At 43.8% G+C, this 21,229-nt stretch overlaps 1 protein-coding gene across 1 annotated transcript in view; it reads right to left on the bottom strand.

Annotated features, from left to right (window-relative positions):
• The window catches only part of sdk1a (sidekick cell adhesion molecule 1a), an 815,932-nt gene that overhangs the window by 487,923 nt on the left and 306,780 nt on the right, over window positions 1–21,229 (bottom strand). The window contains exons 2-3 of the mRNA XM_080206403.1: window positions 4,576–4,735; window positions 1,531–1,637 (exon numbers count right to left, since the gene is read on the bottom strand). Coding sequence (XP_080062529.1) covers window positions 1,531–1,637; window positions 4,576–4,735 — 267 coding nt within the window. The remainder of the gene's footprint in view (window positions 1–1,530; window positions 1,638–4,575; window positions 4,736–21,229) is intronic.

Below are 21,229 nucleotides of genomic sequence, written 5' to 3' on the forward strand. Positions count from 1 at the left end.
ATCCATATTGATTTTGTCTAATTCTGTCAATATATTCTGAATGTCCTGTTATCACATCTTTTATAATAGACTTTAGCATTTTCTTTACTTCAAACATTAAGATAACCCTGTTTTCCACCCCCCCTTGGCTTTTTTAAGCGGCGGTGGCACGGTGGCAGATGGTTACCACTGCTGCCTCACAGCACCAGGGACCCTGGTTCGATTCCCAGCTTAGGTCTCTGTCTGTGCGGAGTCTGCACATTCTCCCCGTATCTGCATGGTTTTCCTCCAAGTGCTCCAGTTTCCTCCCACAATCTGAAAGACGTGCTGGTTAGGTGCACTGACCCAAAAAGGTGCCAGAGTGTGGCAACTGGGGGACTTTCACCGTAACTTCATTGCAGTGTTAATCTAAGTCCTACTTGCGACTAATAAATAAACTTCACTTACTTTAAATAGCAGTGTTATGTTTGTCGCTGTCAAATCTTTGGGACAGTTCAGAATTGAGACAGAATTTAAGAAGGTGACAACCAACACAACCACTATTTCCACGGCTACCTCTTTTGGTACCCTTGGTTGTAGAATACTAAGCTCTGGGGATTTATCGGCTTTCAGTCCCACTAATTTGTCCAGCTCATTTTTTTTTTAAAATCGAATACAAATTTCTCCTTCTCACTCCCTAGCATTTTTAGGAAGTTATGTGTGTGTTCTCCGCAAAGACAGGACTAAAGTAGTTGTTTAGTTGCTCTGCCATTTCTTTGTTCTCTATTATAAATTCTCCCATTTCGAACTGTAAGAAACTTACATTTGTTTTTACTAATCTTTTTCTTTGTACATACTTATAAAAGCTTTTATGTCTGTTTTTAAGTTCTTACGCTTGTACTCTATTTTTCTCCTCGTATCCAATCTCTTGACCCTTCTTTGCTGAACTTTAATCCATTCCCTATCCTCAGGCTTACCACTTTTTCGACAACTTTACATTGTTCCTCTTTGGATGTAATACAAATATTTTGTAGCCATGGTTGGGTCAAATTTTCCTGGTGTGTTTTTATGCCAGAAAGGAGTGTATAACAATTGCAAAGCATGCATTCATTCTTTAAATATTTATCATTGTTTATGCACCTTTTAGTGAAGTTCCCCAATCTATCGTAGCTAACTCACCCCTCATACCTTTGTAATTTCCTTTGTTTAAATTTAGGACCCTAGTTTTGATTAGGACTACTTCACTTTCGGTCCTAATGAAGAATTCCATCATGTTATGATCACTCTTCTGTAAAGGAACCTGCAAAATGTATTAACTAACCCCTTCTCATGAAGCAATACCAAATCTAAGATAGCCAGATCCGTAGTTAGTTTCTTAATGCACTGGTCCACAAAAACATCGCGTATACACTCTAAGTAATTCATCTGGCACAGTGTTATTGCTGCTGTTTCAACAGGAGGTACATTTCACGATACAGTCCTGTATGCCTTCTTTTTTTAAACCAAAAGGAACTGCTGAGGTCTACAACTTAGATACTGTGCATCATGGTGGAAAAAGTGACATCCACTTACATGCTACTTGTACTTGTGTCTTCCTCTGTAAAAGTGCTCCACGTCTGTTCCGCACCACACACTGGTAAAACCCAGTGTCAGAGCGCTGGAGAGATGGAATAACATACCTTGAACAAAAAGAAATGTTTAACTTAATATATGGAACTCACGTGGGCAGGAATTAACCTGAATAGAAGCCAGTAACTTCCTCTTTCCTGTTCCACTGACCATACTTTAATTAATTGTCACTTCTTTTCACTAGCAAAATTCAGTCATTTAATTCTGTTTCACCCTTTGTAATGCTATGTCTGGTTTACATATTGGGTAACTCGAGATTCAATGATGAGTCACAAATGTACTCGTACAGGTTTTAATATGTTGGCAGGCTCTTTTCATCACATTAGAAGTCTTGAATAGATGGTGTATGTTTCGAATAAATTCAAAATTGTGTTCACACCAACATAAACATACAGTAGGATAAGCAAGTTAGAACTTGTGATCACTTCTCAACAACATCTGTATTAGCCATTTTTCCAGAATTGAAATACAATGGAGTTCATATGACTCTGTAAAGGAGACACAGTGGATCAAATAAGACAAAAATATTCACATATGCATAGCTCAATATTATAAAAAAAAACAGAAAATGCTGACAGCACGGAGCAAGAATATCGAGTAGTTTTGTACTCCACTATATAGAAAAGATGTTGTTAATTGAAAGAACTCGGTGCAGATTCACTGGAAACTGTCAAGTACAAAAACTTGGAAAATTAAAACCGTTTTCAAAAGAATAGAGTTAATTCGATGATGAAATAGAAGTGTTTAAAAATTATGGAAGGATTGTCGAGATTAAATAGAGAAGGCTGTTTCAATCATTAAGGGATCTACAACAAGGGCACAGAGACACGATTAAAGTGATAGTTTTAACCTTTTGAGGATTGTTCTTAAATCCTGGTGGCCATCTCCAGCTGCTTGCTATTTTGATTCCACCTGCCATCTAGTTGTCCTTTCTCTAAGTTTCAAGTTACAATTGATTCGAGACACACAAATGAGTCACAGGACTTAAAATTGCCCAAACCTCACCTTGCCACATTCAGGCTAGGCTCTAAGACCATAAGATACAGAGGCAGAATTAGGCCATTTGGCCCATCAAGTCTGCTCTGCCATTCGATCATCACTGATAAGTTTCTCAGCCCCATTCTCCCACTTTTTCTCCATAACCTTTGACGTCCTAACCAATCAAAAACCTATGTATCTCTGTCTTAAATATACTCAACGCCTGGGCCTCCACAGCCTTCCGTGGCAATGAATTCCATAGATTCACCACCCTCTGGGTGACGAAATTCCTCATCTCAGTTCTGAAGGTAGTCTTTAATGTTCTGCCCTCAGGCCTTAATCTCGCTTACTAATGAAAACATCTTTCCCAAATCAACTATATCCAGACTTTTCAGAACTCTAAGTTTTAATGAGATCACCTTCATCCTTCTAAACTCCATCAAGTACTGACTCAGAGTTCTCAAATGCTCCTCATATGTCAAGCTTTTCATTCCTGAGATCATGATCTGAACCTTTTCAGGACCCGCCCCAGGACATTTTTCCTTAGTTACGGGACCCCAAATTACTCACAATACTCCAAATATGGCCTGACCAGAGCCATATAAAGTCATGGCAGTACATCCCTGCTTTTGTATTCTAGTCCTCTCGAAACGAATGCTAACATTTGTCATTCGAACTACCAACCCAACCTGCAAGTTAACCTTAAGAGAATCCTGAACTAGGACTCCCAAGTCTCTTTACACTTCTAATTTCTGAATTCTCTCCCCATTTGGAAAATAGTTTACACCTCTATTCTTCCTACCAAAGTGCGTAACCTCAGACTTTTTCACATTGTATTCCATCTGCCTCTTCTTTGCTCACTCTCCCAACCTGTCAAAATCCTTCTGCAGCCTTGCCCACCTCCTCAATACTACTGTGCCTTCCACTTAGCTTTGTACCATCTGCAAACATAACCACAATGCCCTCAGTTCCTTCATTTAGATCACTGATATTATGTGAAAAGCTGTGGTCCCAACACTGCCCCCTGTTGAACTTCCCGAGTCATCGGCTGCCATCCTGAAAAGGGCCCATTAATCCCTACTCTCTGCCTTCTGCTAGTCAGCCAGTACCTTGCTTTGGTCCACACTGGCATCATTCCTGCTCCAAGTTACAATCAGAACATATGAAGGAAAGATGTAACAAGTGGAGCAAAGGAAACTATTCAAAGGTAAGATTATGAGGTTGTGCAATACATCACTGACCATTAGTTGTCAAATGACCAGCCAGCTCTGGTGGCAAGAAATAATTCTAGTCTTTTTTGGAGTTATGTTAGCTTCAAAGGGACATACCCACTGACAGAAGAGTGAACAAAGTCAACTCTTTGTGACAAGACTTAAAAAATATAGTCCCTGAATCAGAAATAGTATTCACTTCATATTTTTGCCTTCAGACAGCCCTTGATTCTGCCATTAACACTTACTCTGGATCAATGGTATATCTCTTTATGGCAAACATTACCACTCCTTTTCCCTTTTCTTCCTAGATATATTTGTTATTTAATGTCTCCAGTCCTCTAACCTATCTCTGACCTTCATTTTTTGTTCTACCTGATCCGCCCACTCCCTTTTTCAACAACTGTTTCTCTCTCCACAGGTGCTACCAAAACTGTTGAGTTTTTCCAGCAATTTCTGTTTTTATTATAGTATTCAAAGATGCTCTTGGTGAGCAATAAATCAGACTAGTTTACTAATGGGAGCTGGATGGATCGATCAGATCAATCAATTTGTTCCAGATAAAATTGCAAATCAACATGCTAACAGATAGTAATGCAATCTACAATATGATCAATTAGATTGCCAAATTATATTGCAAATTTTCTGCCATTGCTTATCTGAAAATGTTTTACATCAATGCGGAATCAGTATTAAAACTGGTCAACAGCTTTTAATTCAAATGAACAGACCCTGTTTAAATATCCAAATAACTGAAATTTTGCTGAATTCAATTATAGAACAGTCTTCACTGTATTACCTGTATTCACCAGAGAATGCTGTAATAGCTGTATCATTTCGTAACCATTTGAACTCAAGTGGCCAACTTCCTTCTGCCAGGCATGTCAAGACCAGGCGATTACCTTCCAAGTGTACCTGTGGTGGCCCTGGCTCAGTCTTAAAATAAGGTGGAACATCATCTGAAAGAAAGAATGGGCATGTTGTAAACTTACACTGCGTCAGAAGTTAGTGGTATCATAGCCATCTCAACATAAATACATCCAGTTCAGATTGACAGTCCCAGCAGACTGTACTGGATTATAGAAAAAGTTCAACAACAGCTCTCAATAGCAATCTTAATAATACAATAAAAATGATTGTCTTCATCCAAGTATGTCCATTTCCAGACACCTCATTTATCTGCAATGACCATAAAACTGTTAATGTGTCATTCATCATGTGGGTACAAGGACCAATTATATGCATGCTCTGCTCCCTGTCGTGCAGGTTGCTCTGTGCTGTGCTCAGAAGATTCAATAATAAAGCCGCAATGCATAAGTTTAAAAATAGCCCCCTATCATTTCAGGGACACCCCAGCTGCAATTTTATATGCTTCTCCCCTCCCCACACTCCATTCTGTGTGCTACCCCTGCTCCTCACATTTCCCAGTACATAGCTCCAGTCCCTATTTCACCATTAAAAGTCACTTCCATTACTTTTCAACAGTCTCTGTACGAGAAACAAGGAAACAGCAATAAAACATAAATGCAAATACAGAAGGAGAAATCATATGATAGCCATGAGCAACACAAAGTATTTTATTTTCAAGGTACAAGTAGCATGATAATGATGTAATGTTTATAATGAGCTTTTATTTAAATGATTGCACAGAGATTGACTGATAAAAAGGAAAAACAACTAATTTCTCCTAACAGATTCAGCCCCTCAATATACTTACAAAAACACACACGTGGGCAAACATTCTTGGTGTGACTAATGGTCTAAAACGGAAAGAAATTCAGTGGAGTAAATGTCACTGTCACAGTGTTGGTGTGTAAAGGTTAAAGAATCTGCTGTAAAATTGCCCAAGCCAATAACAATATCAGAAGGAGCAGGAGATGTAACAGCTGTATAAAAGAACTGGTGCAATCTGCTTTATTTTCCTTGACAAATGAATTTATTTCTATGCTTAGGCAGCATTACGCACAGCAGAAATGCCACATTCTCTCATGGTGTACAGTGTACTGCATACAATAATCCAACTATGGTTTTGTATTCATCTACCCACCCTCCTGGCCTACATTTATATTCCCTTTACCTCTTGCCATAAAACAAATATTTTGTTAGCTTTTCTTTAAAGGCCTTATCCACCTAGGCCAGCATTTTTGTCCACCCCTAAGTGCCTTGAGAAGGTGGTGATGAACTATCTCCTTGAACCACTACAGCTCACACTGCCGTGAGGAAAGGAATTCCAAGATTTTAACCCATTGACAGTTAAAAGAATTTTTTTTTGTTTATATCCAATTCAATTCAATCAAAATCCAATTCAAAGTCTCAGCAAGCAAGACATTCCAGATCCAAGCTGAGGAGGCAGGATTCCCACTTCCTGTCTTGGGCTTGATTTACATGATACAAGCTGATTGGAGCAGGCATGGTCCTCCAAGGCTTGATCTCATCTTAGCCAAAAGGCCAAGATGCTGTTTTTAAAAAATTGCTTCAAATGAAGCCTCAATGTAAACTCATGACTTCAACAAAGTGCAGGATGCCAAAACCACACTTGATCTTAGCCAAAAGGCTCAGTGATAGTTAAAGAATTGATATCGTTCCAAGTCAGGAATGTGTGGGGCTTAAAGGAGAATTTGCAAATAGTGGTGTTCTGATGTGTCTGCTGCCCTTTTTCTAGGTTTTAGTGGTTGTGGGTTTGGATGGTGCTGTCAAAGGATCCTTGGTGAGTTGCTGCAGTGCATCTTGCAGATGATATGCGCTGTTGTCACTGTGCATTGGTACTGGGGGGAATGAATGTTGAAGGTGATGAATAGGGTGCCAATCAAGTGGGCTGTTTTGTCCTGGATGGTGTTAAGCTTCTTGAGTGTTGTTAGAGCTGCACTCATCCAGGCAAGTGGAGAGTATTCCATCACATTCCTGACTTGTGCCTTGTAGATAGGCTTTGGGGAGTCAGGTGGTGAGTTACTTGTCGCAGAATTCCCAGCCGCTCCTGTAGCTATACAAACACTGAGGCTGCAGCATTTATATGGCTGGTAAAGTTTCTGGTCAATCGTAACCTCAGGATGTTGACGACATGATCTAGAATTCAGGTTCTAATCCCTTCTGCCTATTTCCTTTCCTCTTTTAAGATGATCTTTTAGGTCCTTTTCACGAATAAAGTTTTGGTCACACTTTGTAATTTCCCTTTCTCAGGCTTGGGGGTCTGTCTTTCTTAAATCTCCATGGAACACCTTTGATGTTTTTCTACATTCAAAGCACCAGGTAAATTGTTGTTACGTAAACAAAAACAATAGTCAATTTATGTACAGCAAGGTGCCACTAGCAGGAAATGAAATAAATAACCGATTCAGGCAAATCGTGTAAATAGGACTGTAGACAGGGCTTTAAACTAATTTGGGGGGGGGGGGGGTGCGCGAGGATAGGTGACATTACGGGGTCTAAAGTTAAGGAGAGGGTACAGGTAAGGGAAGAGGCCGAGGATATTAAGGAGGAAATTGCGAGGCATCTTGAAGGGAATTGCTTGATAGAGCAGACACAGCACGGTTTCATTAAAGGGAAGTTGTGTCTGACAAATTTACTGGAGTTCTATGAGGATGTGTCTAGGGCGGTGGATAGAGGAGAGCCGGTGGATGTGGTCTTTCTAGATTTTCAGAAGGCGTTTGACAAAGTGCCTCACAAGAGGTTATTGCAGAAGGTCGAGGGACATGGAGTTGGGGGTAGGGTGTTAGCGTGGATAGAGGATTGGTTGTCAAATAGGAGGCAGAGAGTGGGGATCAACGGGTGCTATTCGGATTGGCGGATGGTGACTAGTGGAGTGCCCCAGGGGTCGGTGCTGGGGCCTCAGCTTTTTACCATTTATATAGATGATCTGGAGGAGGGAACCGAGTGTAGAGTGTCGAAATTTGCTGATGACACCAAGATTGGGGGAACGGCAAATTGTGCGGAGGGTGTGGAGAGTCTGCAGAAGGATCTAGATAGGCTGGGCGAATGGGCCAGGAAATGGCAAATGGAATTTAATGTTGGCAAGTGTGAGGTGGTCCACTTTGGTAGGAAGAATGGTAGGAAGGACTATTACTTCCGGGGCGAAAAACTGCAGCAGGCGACGGTGCAGAGGGACCTCGGGGTCCTTGTGCATGAGTCGCAAAAACCCAGCTTGCAGGTGCAGCAGGTGGTCAGGAAGGCGAATGGGATGCTGGCCTTCATCGCGAGGGGCATTGAATATAAAAGTAGGGAGGTCTTGCTGCAGCTGTATAGGGCATTGGTGAGGCCACAGCTGGAGTACTGTGTGCAGTTTTGGGTGCCGCACCTGCGCAAAGATATTTTAGCCTTGGAGGGAGTGCAGAGGAGGTTTACTAGGCTGATACCGGAGTTGAGGGGGTTGAGCTATGAGGAGAGGCTGAATAAACTGGGCTTGTACTCGTTAGAGTTTAGAAGAATGAGGGGAGATCTCATTGAGACGTATAAGATGATGAATGGGATGGATAGGATAGAGGTGGAAAGACTCTTCCCGCTCAAAAAAGACAGTAGGACTAGGGGGCACAGCCTCAAGATAAAAGGGGGAGGCGGTTTAGAACGGAGTTGAGGAGGAACTTCTTCACTCAAAGGGTGGTGCATCTCTGGAATTCTCTGCCCGTTGAAGTGGTGGAGGCTGCCTCGCTAAATATTTTTAAGACGCGGGTTGATGGGTTTTTGATAGGAGAGGGGATTAAGGGTTATGGGGAGAGGGCGGGAAAGTGGAACTGAGCAGCGACAGATCAGCCATGATCTTATTGAATGGCAGGGCAGGCTCGAAGGGCTGGATGGCCTACTCCTGCTCCTATTTCTTATGTTCTTATGTTCTTATATCCCAATAATAAAGGGAGTGGGGGCGTGAGTATGGTTGGTGGCGTTCTGGCAAATAGGGTCCAGGTGAAGGCTGGGATGAAGGCACTTTATCTGAATGCACGAAGCAATCGGAATAAAGTGGATGAGCTGGTGGCGCAGATCAGCACAAATGGATTGGTCGACCCATGTTGGACGCAATGGGCTCGAGAAGGAGTTCTTGGAATGCTGCCAGGACAGTTTCCTTGAACAGTGTGTGTTGGAGCCAACGAGCGAGCGAGCTATCTTGGATCTGGTGTTATGTAACGAGGCGGGTAGAATTAGGGACCTTGCGGTGAAGGATCCTCTTGGGGAGAGTGATCATTGTATGGTGGAGTTTCTGGTGCAGATGGAGAAGGAGCAAGTGGGTTCCCGGACACGCGACCTTTGTTTGAACAGAGGGGAGTACGGTAGGATGAGAGAAGAATTGGCGAATGTTGACTGGGGGAGCGCGTTGGAAGGTAGGTCTGCTGAGGAGCAGTGGAGGATGTTTAAGGAGATCTTTGTTGGTGCTCAGCAGAAATTTATTCCGATGGTTAAAAAGGACCGTAGGAGGAGAGGTAATAAGCCGTGGATAACGAAGGAGGTGAAGGAAAGTGTTAAATTAAAAGCGGAGGCGTTTAGAGTAGCTAAGAGTAGAGGGCGAGAAGAGGATTGGGAGAGGTTTAAATGTCAACAAAGATTGACAAAGAAGTTGATAAAGGAGGGTAGGAGAAACTATGAAGCTGGGCTAGCGCTTAGTATAAAAAAGGATAGCAAGAGTTTTTATCAATATATAAAAAGGAAGAGGCTGGCTAGGGTGAACGTTGGACCCTTAGAGGATGAGAGGGGGGACTTAGTGGTAGGGGATGGGGAAATGGCTGAGGTCTTGAATAACTTTTTTGTTTCGGTCTTCACGGAAGAGGACGTGAATAATTTGCCGGGTGTTAGCGATGGAAAGGTGGTAGGACTGGAGGGTCTCAATGACATTATTGTTACTAGAGAGGTGGTGCTCGACAGACTGGAGGGACTGATTGTGGACAAGTCCCCAGAACCGGATGGAATGCATCTGAGAGTTCTGAAAGAAATGGCAGAGGTGATAGTGGATGCCTTGGTGGTTATTTTCCAAACGTTGCTGGATTCCGGGGAAGTGCCGGAAGATCGGAAAACGGCTAATGTTACGCCATTGTTTAAGAAGGGTGGCAGGCAAAAGGCAGGGAATTATAGGCCGGTTAGTTTAACGTCTGTTGTAGGTAAAATGTTAGAGTCCGTCGTCAAGGAGGAAATAGCGAGGCATCTTGAGGGGAACTGCTTGATAGAGCAGATGCAGCACGGTTTCGTTAAGGGGAAGTCGTGTCTGACAAATTTATTGGAGTTCTATGAGGATGTGTCTAGGGCGGTGGATAGAGGAGAGCCGGTGGATGTGGTCTGTCTTGATTTTCAGAAGGCGTTTGACAAGGTACCTCACAAGAGGTTATTGCAGAAGGTAAGGGGGCATGGAGTTGGGGGTAGGGTGTTAGCGTGGATAGAGGATTGGTTGCAAAATCTCACTTACTGTACTGTCTGGAGACAATACACATCTCTTTAACCTGTGATCAGTGCTCCTTCCACTCACATTGTCAGCCACTTCAGGTCTTGAACAGCAGGTTAGGTGTAAGGATTCGCATTCTAATCAGTAATCTCTAAACTGTCTGTGCTTTATATGCTCTGTCTGAGGCCAGAACTCTCCATTCACCTGACGAAGGGGCTAACCCTGAAAGCTTGTGAGTCTATTATCAAATAAATCGGTTGGACTAAAACCTGGTGTTGTCAGACTTTTTACTGTCAAATAGGAGGCAGAGAGTGGGGGTTAATGGGTGCTATTCGGATTGGCGGTTGGTGACTAGTGGAGTGCCCCAGGGGTCGGTGCTGGGGCCTCAGCTATTTACCATTTATATAGATGATCTGGAGGAGGGAACCGAGTGTATGGGGTCGAAATTTGCTGATGACACCAAGATTGGTGGAACGGCAAATTGCGCGGAGGCTGTGGAGAGTCTGCAGAAGGATCTAGATAGGCTGGGCGAATGGGCCAGGAACTGGCAAATGGAATTTAATGTTGGCAAGTGCGAGGTGGTCCACTTTGGTAGGAATAATGATAGGAAGGACTATTACTTACGTGGCGAAAAACTGCAGCAGGCGACGGTGCAGAGGGACCTCAGGGTCCTTGTGCATGAGTCGCAAAAACCCAGCCTGCAGGTGCAGCAGGTGGTCAGGAAGGCTAATGGGATGCTGGCCTTCATAGCGAGGGGCATTGAATATAAAAGTAGGGAGGTCTTGCTGCAGCTGTATAGGGCATTGGTGAGGCCGCAGCTGGAGTACTGTGTGCAGTTTTGGTCGCCGCACTTGCGCAAGGATATTTTGGCCTTGGAGGGAGTGCAGAGGAGGTTTACTAGGCTGATACCGGAGTTGAGGGGGTTGAGCTATGAGGAGAGGCTGAATAAACTAGGCTTGTACTCGTTAGAGTTTAGAAGAATGAGGGGAGATCTCATTGAGACATATAAGATGATGAATGGGATGGATAGGATAGAGGTGGAGAGACTCTTCCCGCTCGGAAAGGATAGTAGGACTAGGGGGCACAGCCTCAAGATAAAGGAGGGGCGGTTTAGAACGGAGTTGAGGAGGAACTTCTTCACTCAAAGGGTGGTGAATCTCTGGAATTCTCTGCCCGTTGAAGTGGTGGAGGCTGCCTCGCTAAATATTTTTAAGACGTGGGTTGATGGGTTTTTGATAAGCGAGGGGATTAAGGGTTATGGGGAGAGGGTGGGAATGTGGAACTGAGCCACGACAGATCAGCCATGATCTTATTGAATGGCGGGGCAGGCTCGAAGGGCTAGATGGCCTACTCCTGCTCCTATTTCTTATGTTCTTATGTTATCTGCTCTGGTGAGTTAGAATGCAGTGAAAACTCCTTGTTCTCCTCTGAAAACTGTCCTAATCTTGCACTTCAATGATCTGTGTATTTTATAAAGATACTTGAGTACCTGGGTTACAGATCACTACTTCCATATACAGCATGGTTTCCAGCAATTAGAGTATAGTTTAAATAGAATAAATCACTTATCAAATTTGGTGCACACGTAATCAATTATTTTTAAATTATCAGCGTGACAAATCGATGTTCGTGCATTTGTGGTGACACCCACCAATTGTTTTTGACGGGACCCTGGGGCTATGAAAGATAGTAATTAACCAAGCTTACTGAAAATCCAATCATTGGTTTTTAAATTACTGCAACAAGTCACTGTACACAGATGCATAATGTGGCAATGCAGATGCCTTTCTGTAAGTCTATTTTTAAACTAATTTTAATATCAGATACCATATTTATAGGGATCTATAAATTCTAATATTGCAGATGGGAGAGACCTTCCCAATACGTAGTTACAAATCTGATGTATGATGCTGTTAAGGTCATATACATCGTAAAGAAAACACTCAAGGAACTATCCACTGGTCACAGTAGGCACTCCATTCCGACTGATTCAGTAGTGTGAGTCACTGAGTTGAACGTACAGAGCCCATAGAACACGTTAAGAACATCTGAATTCCTCACAAAAAAATCCACTAAAAAGATGGGGTTGGTAAGCAAAAAAGTTCGTTATGCGGCAACTGATGAACAAACTGCAAAATGTAATGATCACGGTATAAACTGGGAGGGCAGTTTCAAGAGAGAGCAGGAAACCCCTGTCTATGCATCCATTACCTCTAGATTTGGCTATTCCAATGCACTCCTGGCTCATCCCCCACATTGTGCCCTCTATAAAGGTCATCCAAAAAACTCTACTCCGTGTTTTAACTCACAGCAAGTACCATTCCTCGAATACACGTGTGCTTGCTGACCTACACTGGCTCTCAATTAAGCAACATCCTGATTTTAAAGTTATCACTCTTGTTTTCCAATCCCTCTGTGGGCTTGCCTCTTCCAATTGCTGTAATTTCCTCCAACCCCATGCATTTCGAATTGTAATTGCACCATAACTGGTGGCCATGCATTCAGTTGTTTAGGCCCTAAGGTCTAGAATTGCCTCCCTACACCTAACCACTCTACCTCATGGTCCACTTCATGTTAAAACACTTCTTAAAACCAATTCTTTGACCAAGCAATTGACCTAACATCTCCTTAAGTGATTTTGTGTCATACTTTGCTTTATAATGTTAAGTGCCTCGGGATATTTCGTTATGTTAAAACGGCTATATAAAGTTTGGTTCTACACAGAGAACATAGAGAGAAACTGTTCACATTGGTGGAGAATCAAGAATCAGAGGGAAACAATTTAAGGTGATTTGCAAAAGAACCAAAAGCATAATGAAAATTTTTTTTTAAAACAGTCTTTAAGAAGTATTTCAATGGGCTCTTGAAGCATCATGGCATTCAAGGCTACAGACCAAGAGCTGAAAAGTGGGATTGCAATGGATAGGTGCTTAAGGGCCCATGCAGACACGATGGGTCAAAGGGCCCCCTTTTGTCGTAAAACTCTATGACACTGAATGGTTAGTAACTGAAATGTCTTGCCTGAGTACTGGAGGCAAATTCAATGATAGCTTTAAAAAGGGAACTGGAAAGCAGATAAAAAGAGAAAATTTGTAGCGCTGTGGGACTAGCTGAGTTACTCTTGCAGAGATCCAGCATAACCACAGAAGGCCAAATGGCCTCCTTAAGTTATAATTATTCCATGATTCATTTCCAAGTACCTAAGATTAAACATGCTTTGTCTATAATTCAAATACAGTCTCTAACATCAATGTAAAATCAGGAATAATATATTCTGGAGTTAATTCTCCCCTTCATTTCCTGCCAAGGTTCATTTATGTCAGAACCATCCCAGCTTTGGTCATTACTTCATGCTTTTAATAACTATAATTATGTATCAGCAGCTTTTTTCAGACAATATTTTGTAAATGTATAAGGTCATTACTGGGTGAGATTTGAAATTTGACAATGAGCCTGGCAATGTTCCCATGTTCCAAGTCTACAAAATACTGTCAACTGACGAAGAAATGTTTCCAGAGAAGAATGAGTGCTGCACTAACCAACCAAAAGGGTTGAGGCTAATTTATGACCCGATTTCATAACTTGCTCCTTCAGATTAATAATAATCAGTCTGCAGTTACAGGCAAATCAATTTTGTTATAAACAGTGTAGGGAGCAGCATACAAATTAAACCAAACGTTCAAGTAAACTGACATTGAAATTTATTAAGCCATCATAATCACACCATCAATCAGATTACTGTCCAGCAGCAAAGGGATTAAAAACATCCGTGTGAATGGTGCAGTCAGCCATAGCAGGTTCTTCATTATGACACACTACTTGCCAGACAGTGAGTGGTATTGCCCTGGGTTACTAACCTTTTTGTTAAGGCAGCCAACATACAGAGCACCTAGCTTGCATTGGCATGCATTGTACATACAATGATACAGCCAAGTGGGCCATTCATCCAAAGAACTATCCAATCAGTCCCACATCCCCTGATCTTTCTTTATTGTTCTGCAAGTTTATCCCCTACAAGTATTTTTCCAATACGAAAGTTATTAGTGATTCTGCTTTCACCATACTTTTAAGTAGGACATTCCACATTTTAACAACTCTGTATGTAAAAATATTTCTCATCTCTCCTTCAAAATCCATCAGCATTTTGAGTACCTCCATTAAGTCCCAACGCCATTCATCCCCCAAACCTTGTCTGCTCTAAAGAGAGCAACTCAGCCTCTCCACATAATTTAAACCCTGCACTATATTGGTTTCTTGAGTTTTCGCTTACATGAGGTTGAATTCAATTGCTGCTCACTCATTTCTCACCTGAAAGCAGAACATTGGGTGGGCACCTCAGACATCCCTGTAACATCCAAGGTTAGTTTATTTCCATTTTCACTAACTTTAAACAAGTGTCCAGCAGTTCCATCCAGAATAGGTGGGAAGCTGTTGAAATATGCTGATCAATATCTACTTGGAATACAAGTCAACTGTCATTTTCATGGAGAAATGGATGGAACCAATGCTCCCTTTAAGCTATGTGGCAACTTAGGAGTCACCATGCAGGCCATGCACAGAAATAACCGTGCATGGTCATGAAAAAAAAATAATGGCCTCAAAACTGATGCCACAGAGATCATATTTGTCTTCAAACAAAATCTGAGAGTGCAGGGACTGAGCGAGAGGTTCCAGGATCAGCAGTGCATGAATGTATGTTGAAACACTGCTCTAGGAAAGCAGTAAGAGTTAGTTTCCTAGAAACTACCGTAACGGTTAAATTAAATCATTAAGAAATGAAAAGATTGTGGATTTTACAAAATTAATCGTTGAATTCTTCTTTCGATATAGCTCTCCAGCGAAGTGTCAGTGCTGATTAACATGGCCATTACTACCCAAACTGGAGGCAGCATGCTGAGCAGATTAAATATCAATCGGTAAGGCAACTATCAAAATTAAATAGATTGGCTGTTGCAGCTTCAGGTGTGCAGTAAATGGCTGTGCCCAAATTGTGGATGCAAAACACTCTAGGAGATCCCCTGGTGTGATAAATACACTTATTACATCCAGGTCAGGGTGAAACAATAGTTGCTTAGGGTGATTATTCACATTGAAGTCAAAGGCTTGAAGATTGCAAATGGTATCCAGGCAAATGAGTCACCAGCTGGGCAACTAATAAACCACTCAACTGAATCACAAAAACATCTCCTTGACTGACATATCACAATGCACTTCCATTTTTACTGACCATGCAATTATTTAAATAGGAGAAAAAGAGCCACATTAGAACAATAATTTTCGGAGATATATTCAAATTGACAAGGCTCAGTAAGTTTTCAATTTTTTTGTAACCCTGATGAAGCCATCAGTATACTTGTTGAGAGCCCAATCTAAAAGGTGAGTGTAATAATCTCCTTTAGAGTATATGAATCCTTACAGAAAGAAAAAGAAACCACTTGCAATTACATAGCACATTTCACAACCGCAAAATGTCCTTAAGTACTTCACAAATAATGAAGTCATCACTCTTGCAATGTAGGGAATTATGGTTGACAATATTGCGCACAGCAAGATCCCACAACAATGAAATAAAAGATTAGATAATCTGTTTTTGGTAGTTCTGATTGAGGGATAAATGTCAGCTCGGGCAGTAGCAGAATTCTCTTGTTTTTCTTTGAATCATGTTCTGAGATCTTTTACCATCATTTGAGAGAATGCACACGTCTTGGTTTTCATACCTCATTCAAAAGACAGTGCAGCAATGATGGCATGGTGACGCAGTGGTCAACACTGCTGTCTCACAATGCCAGGGACCCAAGTTCATTTCCTGCCTCGTATCTCTGTCTGGAGTTTACACTTTCTCCCTGTGTCTGTGTGGGTTTCCTCTGTGTGCTCCAGTTTCCTCCCACAGTCCAAATATAAGCGGGTTACATGGATTGGTCATGCTAAATTGCTCCTAGTGTCACAGGAATTAGCAGGCTATATGTGCGGGTTACAGGAATAGGGCCTGGTGGGATTGTGGTCAGTTACAGACGTGATGGGCTGAACGGTCTCCTTCTATGGTGTTGTTGTTCATCCGTCGTCATCGATGAGGACCTCGACACCATTAGTCATTTTGAGGCTGGTTGCAGTGTGTCCTAAGATGACCGATCAGGCCAATGCAGGCACAGAATGTCCTGGCACATATTGGACAGACTTGTGTAGACACTGTAGTTGTTGCGCTGGTGGCTCTGGACTTGCGCAGCTCACGCTTAAGTCGTGTTTCAGCAATACACCTTGCTTTGTGAGCTTGACAGCCTTTGTGGATGAGGCAGTGCCAGGTAGGGTGGTTTTGCGCCAGCGTTTCCCAGGTGGTCGTGTCAATGTTAAGCGACTTCAGGGAGGCTTTGAGTGTGTCTTTGCAATGTTTCTTCTGCCCTCCATGCAAGCATCTTCCAGCAGAGAGTTCCCCAAAGGGGAACTGTTTGGGTATGCGCTCGTCTGACATATGGATGACATGACCTGCCCAACAAGTCTGCGCTCTCATCAGCAGTGTGTTGACTGCTCAAGAGAGAATTTGTGTCTGGTACTTTGCCTTGCCACCTAATGTGTAATATTCTGCGAAGACAAGACATGTGGAAATTATTGAGCTGTCTTGCATGCCTTCGATACACAGTCCACGATCCACAGGCATACAGGAGGTTAGTGAGTACCATGGCGCTGTAGACCTTCAGTTTTGTTGCTGTGCTGATTCCTCGACGTTCCCATACAGTGGAGCGCAGTCTACCAAAAGCAGAACTTGCCTTTGCTATTCTGCAATTAACCTCTGCATTAATAGTCACTGCTTGGGAGAGGGTGCTGCCAAGGTAAGTGAACTGGTCCACTGCCTGTAGTTTCTGCTCTTTGATTGTGATTATGGGTTCTGTGTACATGAGGATCAGGCTGGTGCATGACGTTGGTCTTTTTAATGTTGATGGCGAGTCCAAAGTTGTCACAAGCCATGGAAAATTTGTCCACACTGACTTGCATCTCTGGCTCTGAGCCAGCATACAGGGCGCAGTCATCGGCAAAGAGGAAATCTCTCAGAACAGTCTCTTTCACTTTGGTAATAGCTTGAAGTCTCTTCAGGTTGTAAAGCTTCCCATCCACTCTGTAATTGAGGCTGATTCCAGCAACACTGTCCTGGAAGGCATCATTCAGCATGGCAGTAAACATCATGCTGAACACTGTGGGTGCTAGCACACAGCCCTGTTTTACGCCATTGGTGACTGGGAATGCCTCAGGGGCTTCTCCGCCATCCAGTACTCTGGCCATCATGGAACTGGCGTACCATCTGTATTAATTTTAGGGGGTTGAGGGGGGGCTGAACTTTGACATGATCCTGCACAGGCCTTGTTGGCTTACAGTATCAAAGGCTTTCGCAAGGTCAACAAGGGTTGTGTGGAGCTCACGATTCTGCTCCTGACGCTTCTCCTGAAGTTGGCGCGCAGCAAAAATCATGTCAGTAGTCCCACAACCTTTGCGGAAGCCACACTGTGACTCTGGAAGCAGGCCCAGCTCCAGATCAGTGACCAGACGAATTAGCAGGACTCTTGCGCAGGTTTTTCCTGTGATGGAGAGCAGTGAGATTCCTCAGTGGTTGTCGCATACTTGCTTATTTCCCTTACTCTTGTAGAGGTGTACGATGGAAGCATTTTTAAGTTCCTGAGGAATGGATCCTTGCTTCCAAAAGGACTGGAACAACTCGGTGAGCTTCTCGATAAGTGCAGGACCAGCAGCTTTATAGATCTCTACGGGTATGGCATCTGCTCCTGGGGCTTTGCCACTGGATAGCTGGCTGACAGCTTTCGTGACTTCGGCTACTACCGGTGGGTCATCCATGGCGCTGTTGATATCGACCTGGGGAATCCTGTGTATTGCCTCATCGTTAATAGATGATGGTCGGTTGAGGATGGCTTCAAAGTGTTTAGCCCATTTCTGCAGGATCTGAGCCTTATGAGAGTTGTACCATCTGTACTCAGGAGGGGGGAACTCCCAAGAGATTGTGGTCCATAGAGGGTGTTGAGGGCTTCATAGAACCGTTTCAAGCCGATTCTGTCAGCATATCCCTGTATTTCATCTGCCTTGGCGCTCAGCCAGGCATCCTGCATTTTACGCAGTTTATTCTGGACTGTCCTGCGAGCATTGGTAAAAGCATCTTTCTTGGCAGCTGAAGATGGGTCGTTCTGACAGGCCCGATGAAAACGGTGCATTTCAACAAGTAGAGCCTATATCTCCTCGAACCAATCATGCTGCTTGTGGGTGGAGGGCCCAAGCGTTTTCAGCGCAGATGTGTGGATAGCATCCCTGAAGCGGTCCCACTAGTCCTCAGCGCTGCCTGCAAGGTGTGGGTCAGCAAGCTTGATTTCTAAGTCTTCAGCAAGTGCTGAAGCTATGCTGGGGGTCTTTTGCTTGGCCACATTGATTCTTTTCATAACCTTGCTTCCTTATGGCCGCCTCTTGGGTCTGATGCGGAGCCTCATTTTGGAGACAATGAGCCTGTGATCTGTCCAGCAGTCAGCACCACACATGGCCTTGGTCACTCTGACATCCTGCCTGTCTTTTCCCCTGACAATGACATAGTCAATAAGATGCCAATGCTTAGAGCGGGGGTGCATCCAGGAGGTCTTGTTACAGGCAGGCAGACGTAAGGTTGTGTTGGTGATGAGGAGGTCATGTGCTGCACAGGTCTTCATTAAGAGTAGGCCATTACTGTTACACTTGCCCACTCCATGTCTCCCAATGACTCCGTGCCAGATTGCAGAGTCACACCCTACTCTTGCACTGAAATCACCAAGCAAGATCAGCTTGTCGGTACTGCTCACTGCTGATAGTAGGGCATCTAGTTCTTCATAGAACTTGTCTTTCATCTCGTCCGGGTTGTTCATTGTGAGGGCATAGGCGCTGATCAGGGTGGCTTGACTTCTGTAGTGAAAACTGTAATGTCATAAGCCGGTCATTCACACCCTTGGGTTGACGATCAAGTTTCTGAACAAGGTGACTCCTGACGATGGATCCAACTCCAGCATCATGACGCTCATCGCTGCCGCGACCGCTCCAGAAAAACGTGTATCCACCTCCAGTTTCAGTCAACTGACCTACATTGGCAAGACGAGTTTCGCTCAGGGCTGCAACGTCAATGATGTATCTTGCAAGCTGTCTGGCAACTAAGGCTGTTCTTCTCCCTGGTCTGTCTGCTGTAGGGTTGTCCAAAAGCGTGCGCACGTTCCAAGTGCCAACGGTGAGCGGTGTCACCTTGTGTTTTATTTTGTGTGTTTGACCGCAAGATAGGATCCCCGCCAGCCACAGTAAACTGGGCAGGGTGTAGCGAAGCAAGCAATGTTTAGGGCACCTTTTCTAGCCCTTTCCTCATTCTACGGAGGTGAGCAGTGCGTTCCTGAAGAGGACTGCTTAGTCGCCCAGGTAGATGCCAGGTTCCACTGCTGCTTCGGTCAGCGGAAAACAGTCAGTAGACCTGAGCCGCCTGCATGCAGGTCCATGACTACAGCTCCCAGTGTATCCACACCTGCTGCTTCGCCGCTCGCCCGTCGCCACAGGATTTCAACACTGATGATGATGGTGTTGAAACTAGCACTGGATTTGGATTAAAGTGAGGGAGAGTTGCGCAGCGTCAGCCTCACTCTTGGAAGAGTGATCTAGATCCAGTGGCAAGGCAAGAGTCAAGACGGCTGGAGGTGGGACGAGGCACAGTGGATGACCAGGACGTCTTCTGTGTCGTGTCCTGCTCTTCGCATTCCACGACGCTTACAGAGACTGCCTTCTTGACCATTGGAACTTCCATTGGTCTCTTCCACTCAATCCACCGGACTCTGTCTTCACATGCTGGGATAGACATGGGGTGTATGTGGGGTGTCAGGGAGAGGTAATACCTTTGGTGGGGGCACATGTTGTGTCCTTTCAGGGTGCTTTGTCCATCCTTTGTCCCCACCTGGCGCTCAGCTCTCCCCTGTGGCTCCCCATAGCTGTTTGCATGTGACAGCGGCCACACCCCAGGCAACGGCCTCGACAAGCCGGCTTTACCAGGTAAGGGTAGCTGACGGGTCTCAACCCTCGGTAAGATAGGGAGATATCTATCCCAGCATGTTCTGTACTGTAGGGATTCTATGAGTTCCTCAGTAGTGCAGCGAACTGTCACCCTTGATAATATGTTGAAAGTCCTGATTTTAACTCAGGCACCAGAAAAATGTCCAGGTCTCATCAGTATGACACACTTGAGATTTTAACTGCTGAACTTCATCTGCACAACACGAGTCATTCCCAAAGCTTGGTGGCTGGTCAGCAGGCAAAGGCAGAATGTTGGGTAGCAGAAGGCTGCCACTGGAAACAACAACCACCTCCCACTCACAGATAAATCATGGGGAGGGGGTTTTTGGAGGGTCTCCAATCACCTTGGGGTGTAACTCCTAGGACCACAGAAGGCAAGTTAAAATGCAAGATTTCAGTGAAGGATTGGTAAGCCAGGTGACTATAACTTCTTGTCGCTAAGCTTATGCCAGTGGGGTTAGAATCATATCTCTGGAATTGGGCTTCAACCCATACCTTTGACTCAGAGGCATGAATGCTACCACTAAGCCAATTCACATATATTAATCTACATGAACAATAAATCCATGTATTCTTCCAATTTCCTTTCACTATTAAAGGTTACTGACAATATTTTGTAATATAGATTATGTTTCATGACACTGAAAAATCAGATGAAACCAGTTGAAAACTGCAACTGGATCGAACTGGTCTCACTGGAACTAACAAGAACCAAATCTAATAAATTGGAAGCAATTGACTTATGAGTTGGTGTACCAGCTGCCATGCATGCACGAACCAGTTGGAATTTATTGGAACCAGTTGACATATCAGTTGGTTCAGGTGGAACCAGTTAGCAGGCACATAATTCCAGCTGGTTACAGCTCTAAGTATGTGGAACCAGTTTGCTGACCAACTCCCCACCCCCGCCCCCAGTCTCTGTTGCGTCTTCTGATGCCCGTAACATAAATAAAGTACACTTGAATCTCGCTCTTTGCCAATCTCTTTCTTTCTCATTCCCCCTCAGTCTCTCTCTCTCCTCCAATTTCTCCCCAGC

The sequence above is a fragment of the Carcharhinus amblyrhynchos genome, chromosome 18, assembly GCF_965287045.1.
Source record: "Carcharhinus amblyrhynchos chromosome 18, sCarAmb.v2.hapA, whole genome shotgun sequence".
In the NCBI taxonomy this organism is placed as follows: domain Eukaryota; kingdom Metazoa; phylum Chordata; class Chondrichthyes; order Carcharhiniformes; family Carcharhinidae; genus Carcharhinus; species Carcharhinus amblyrhynchos.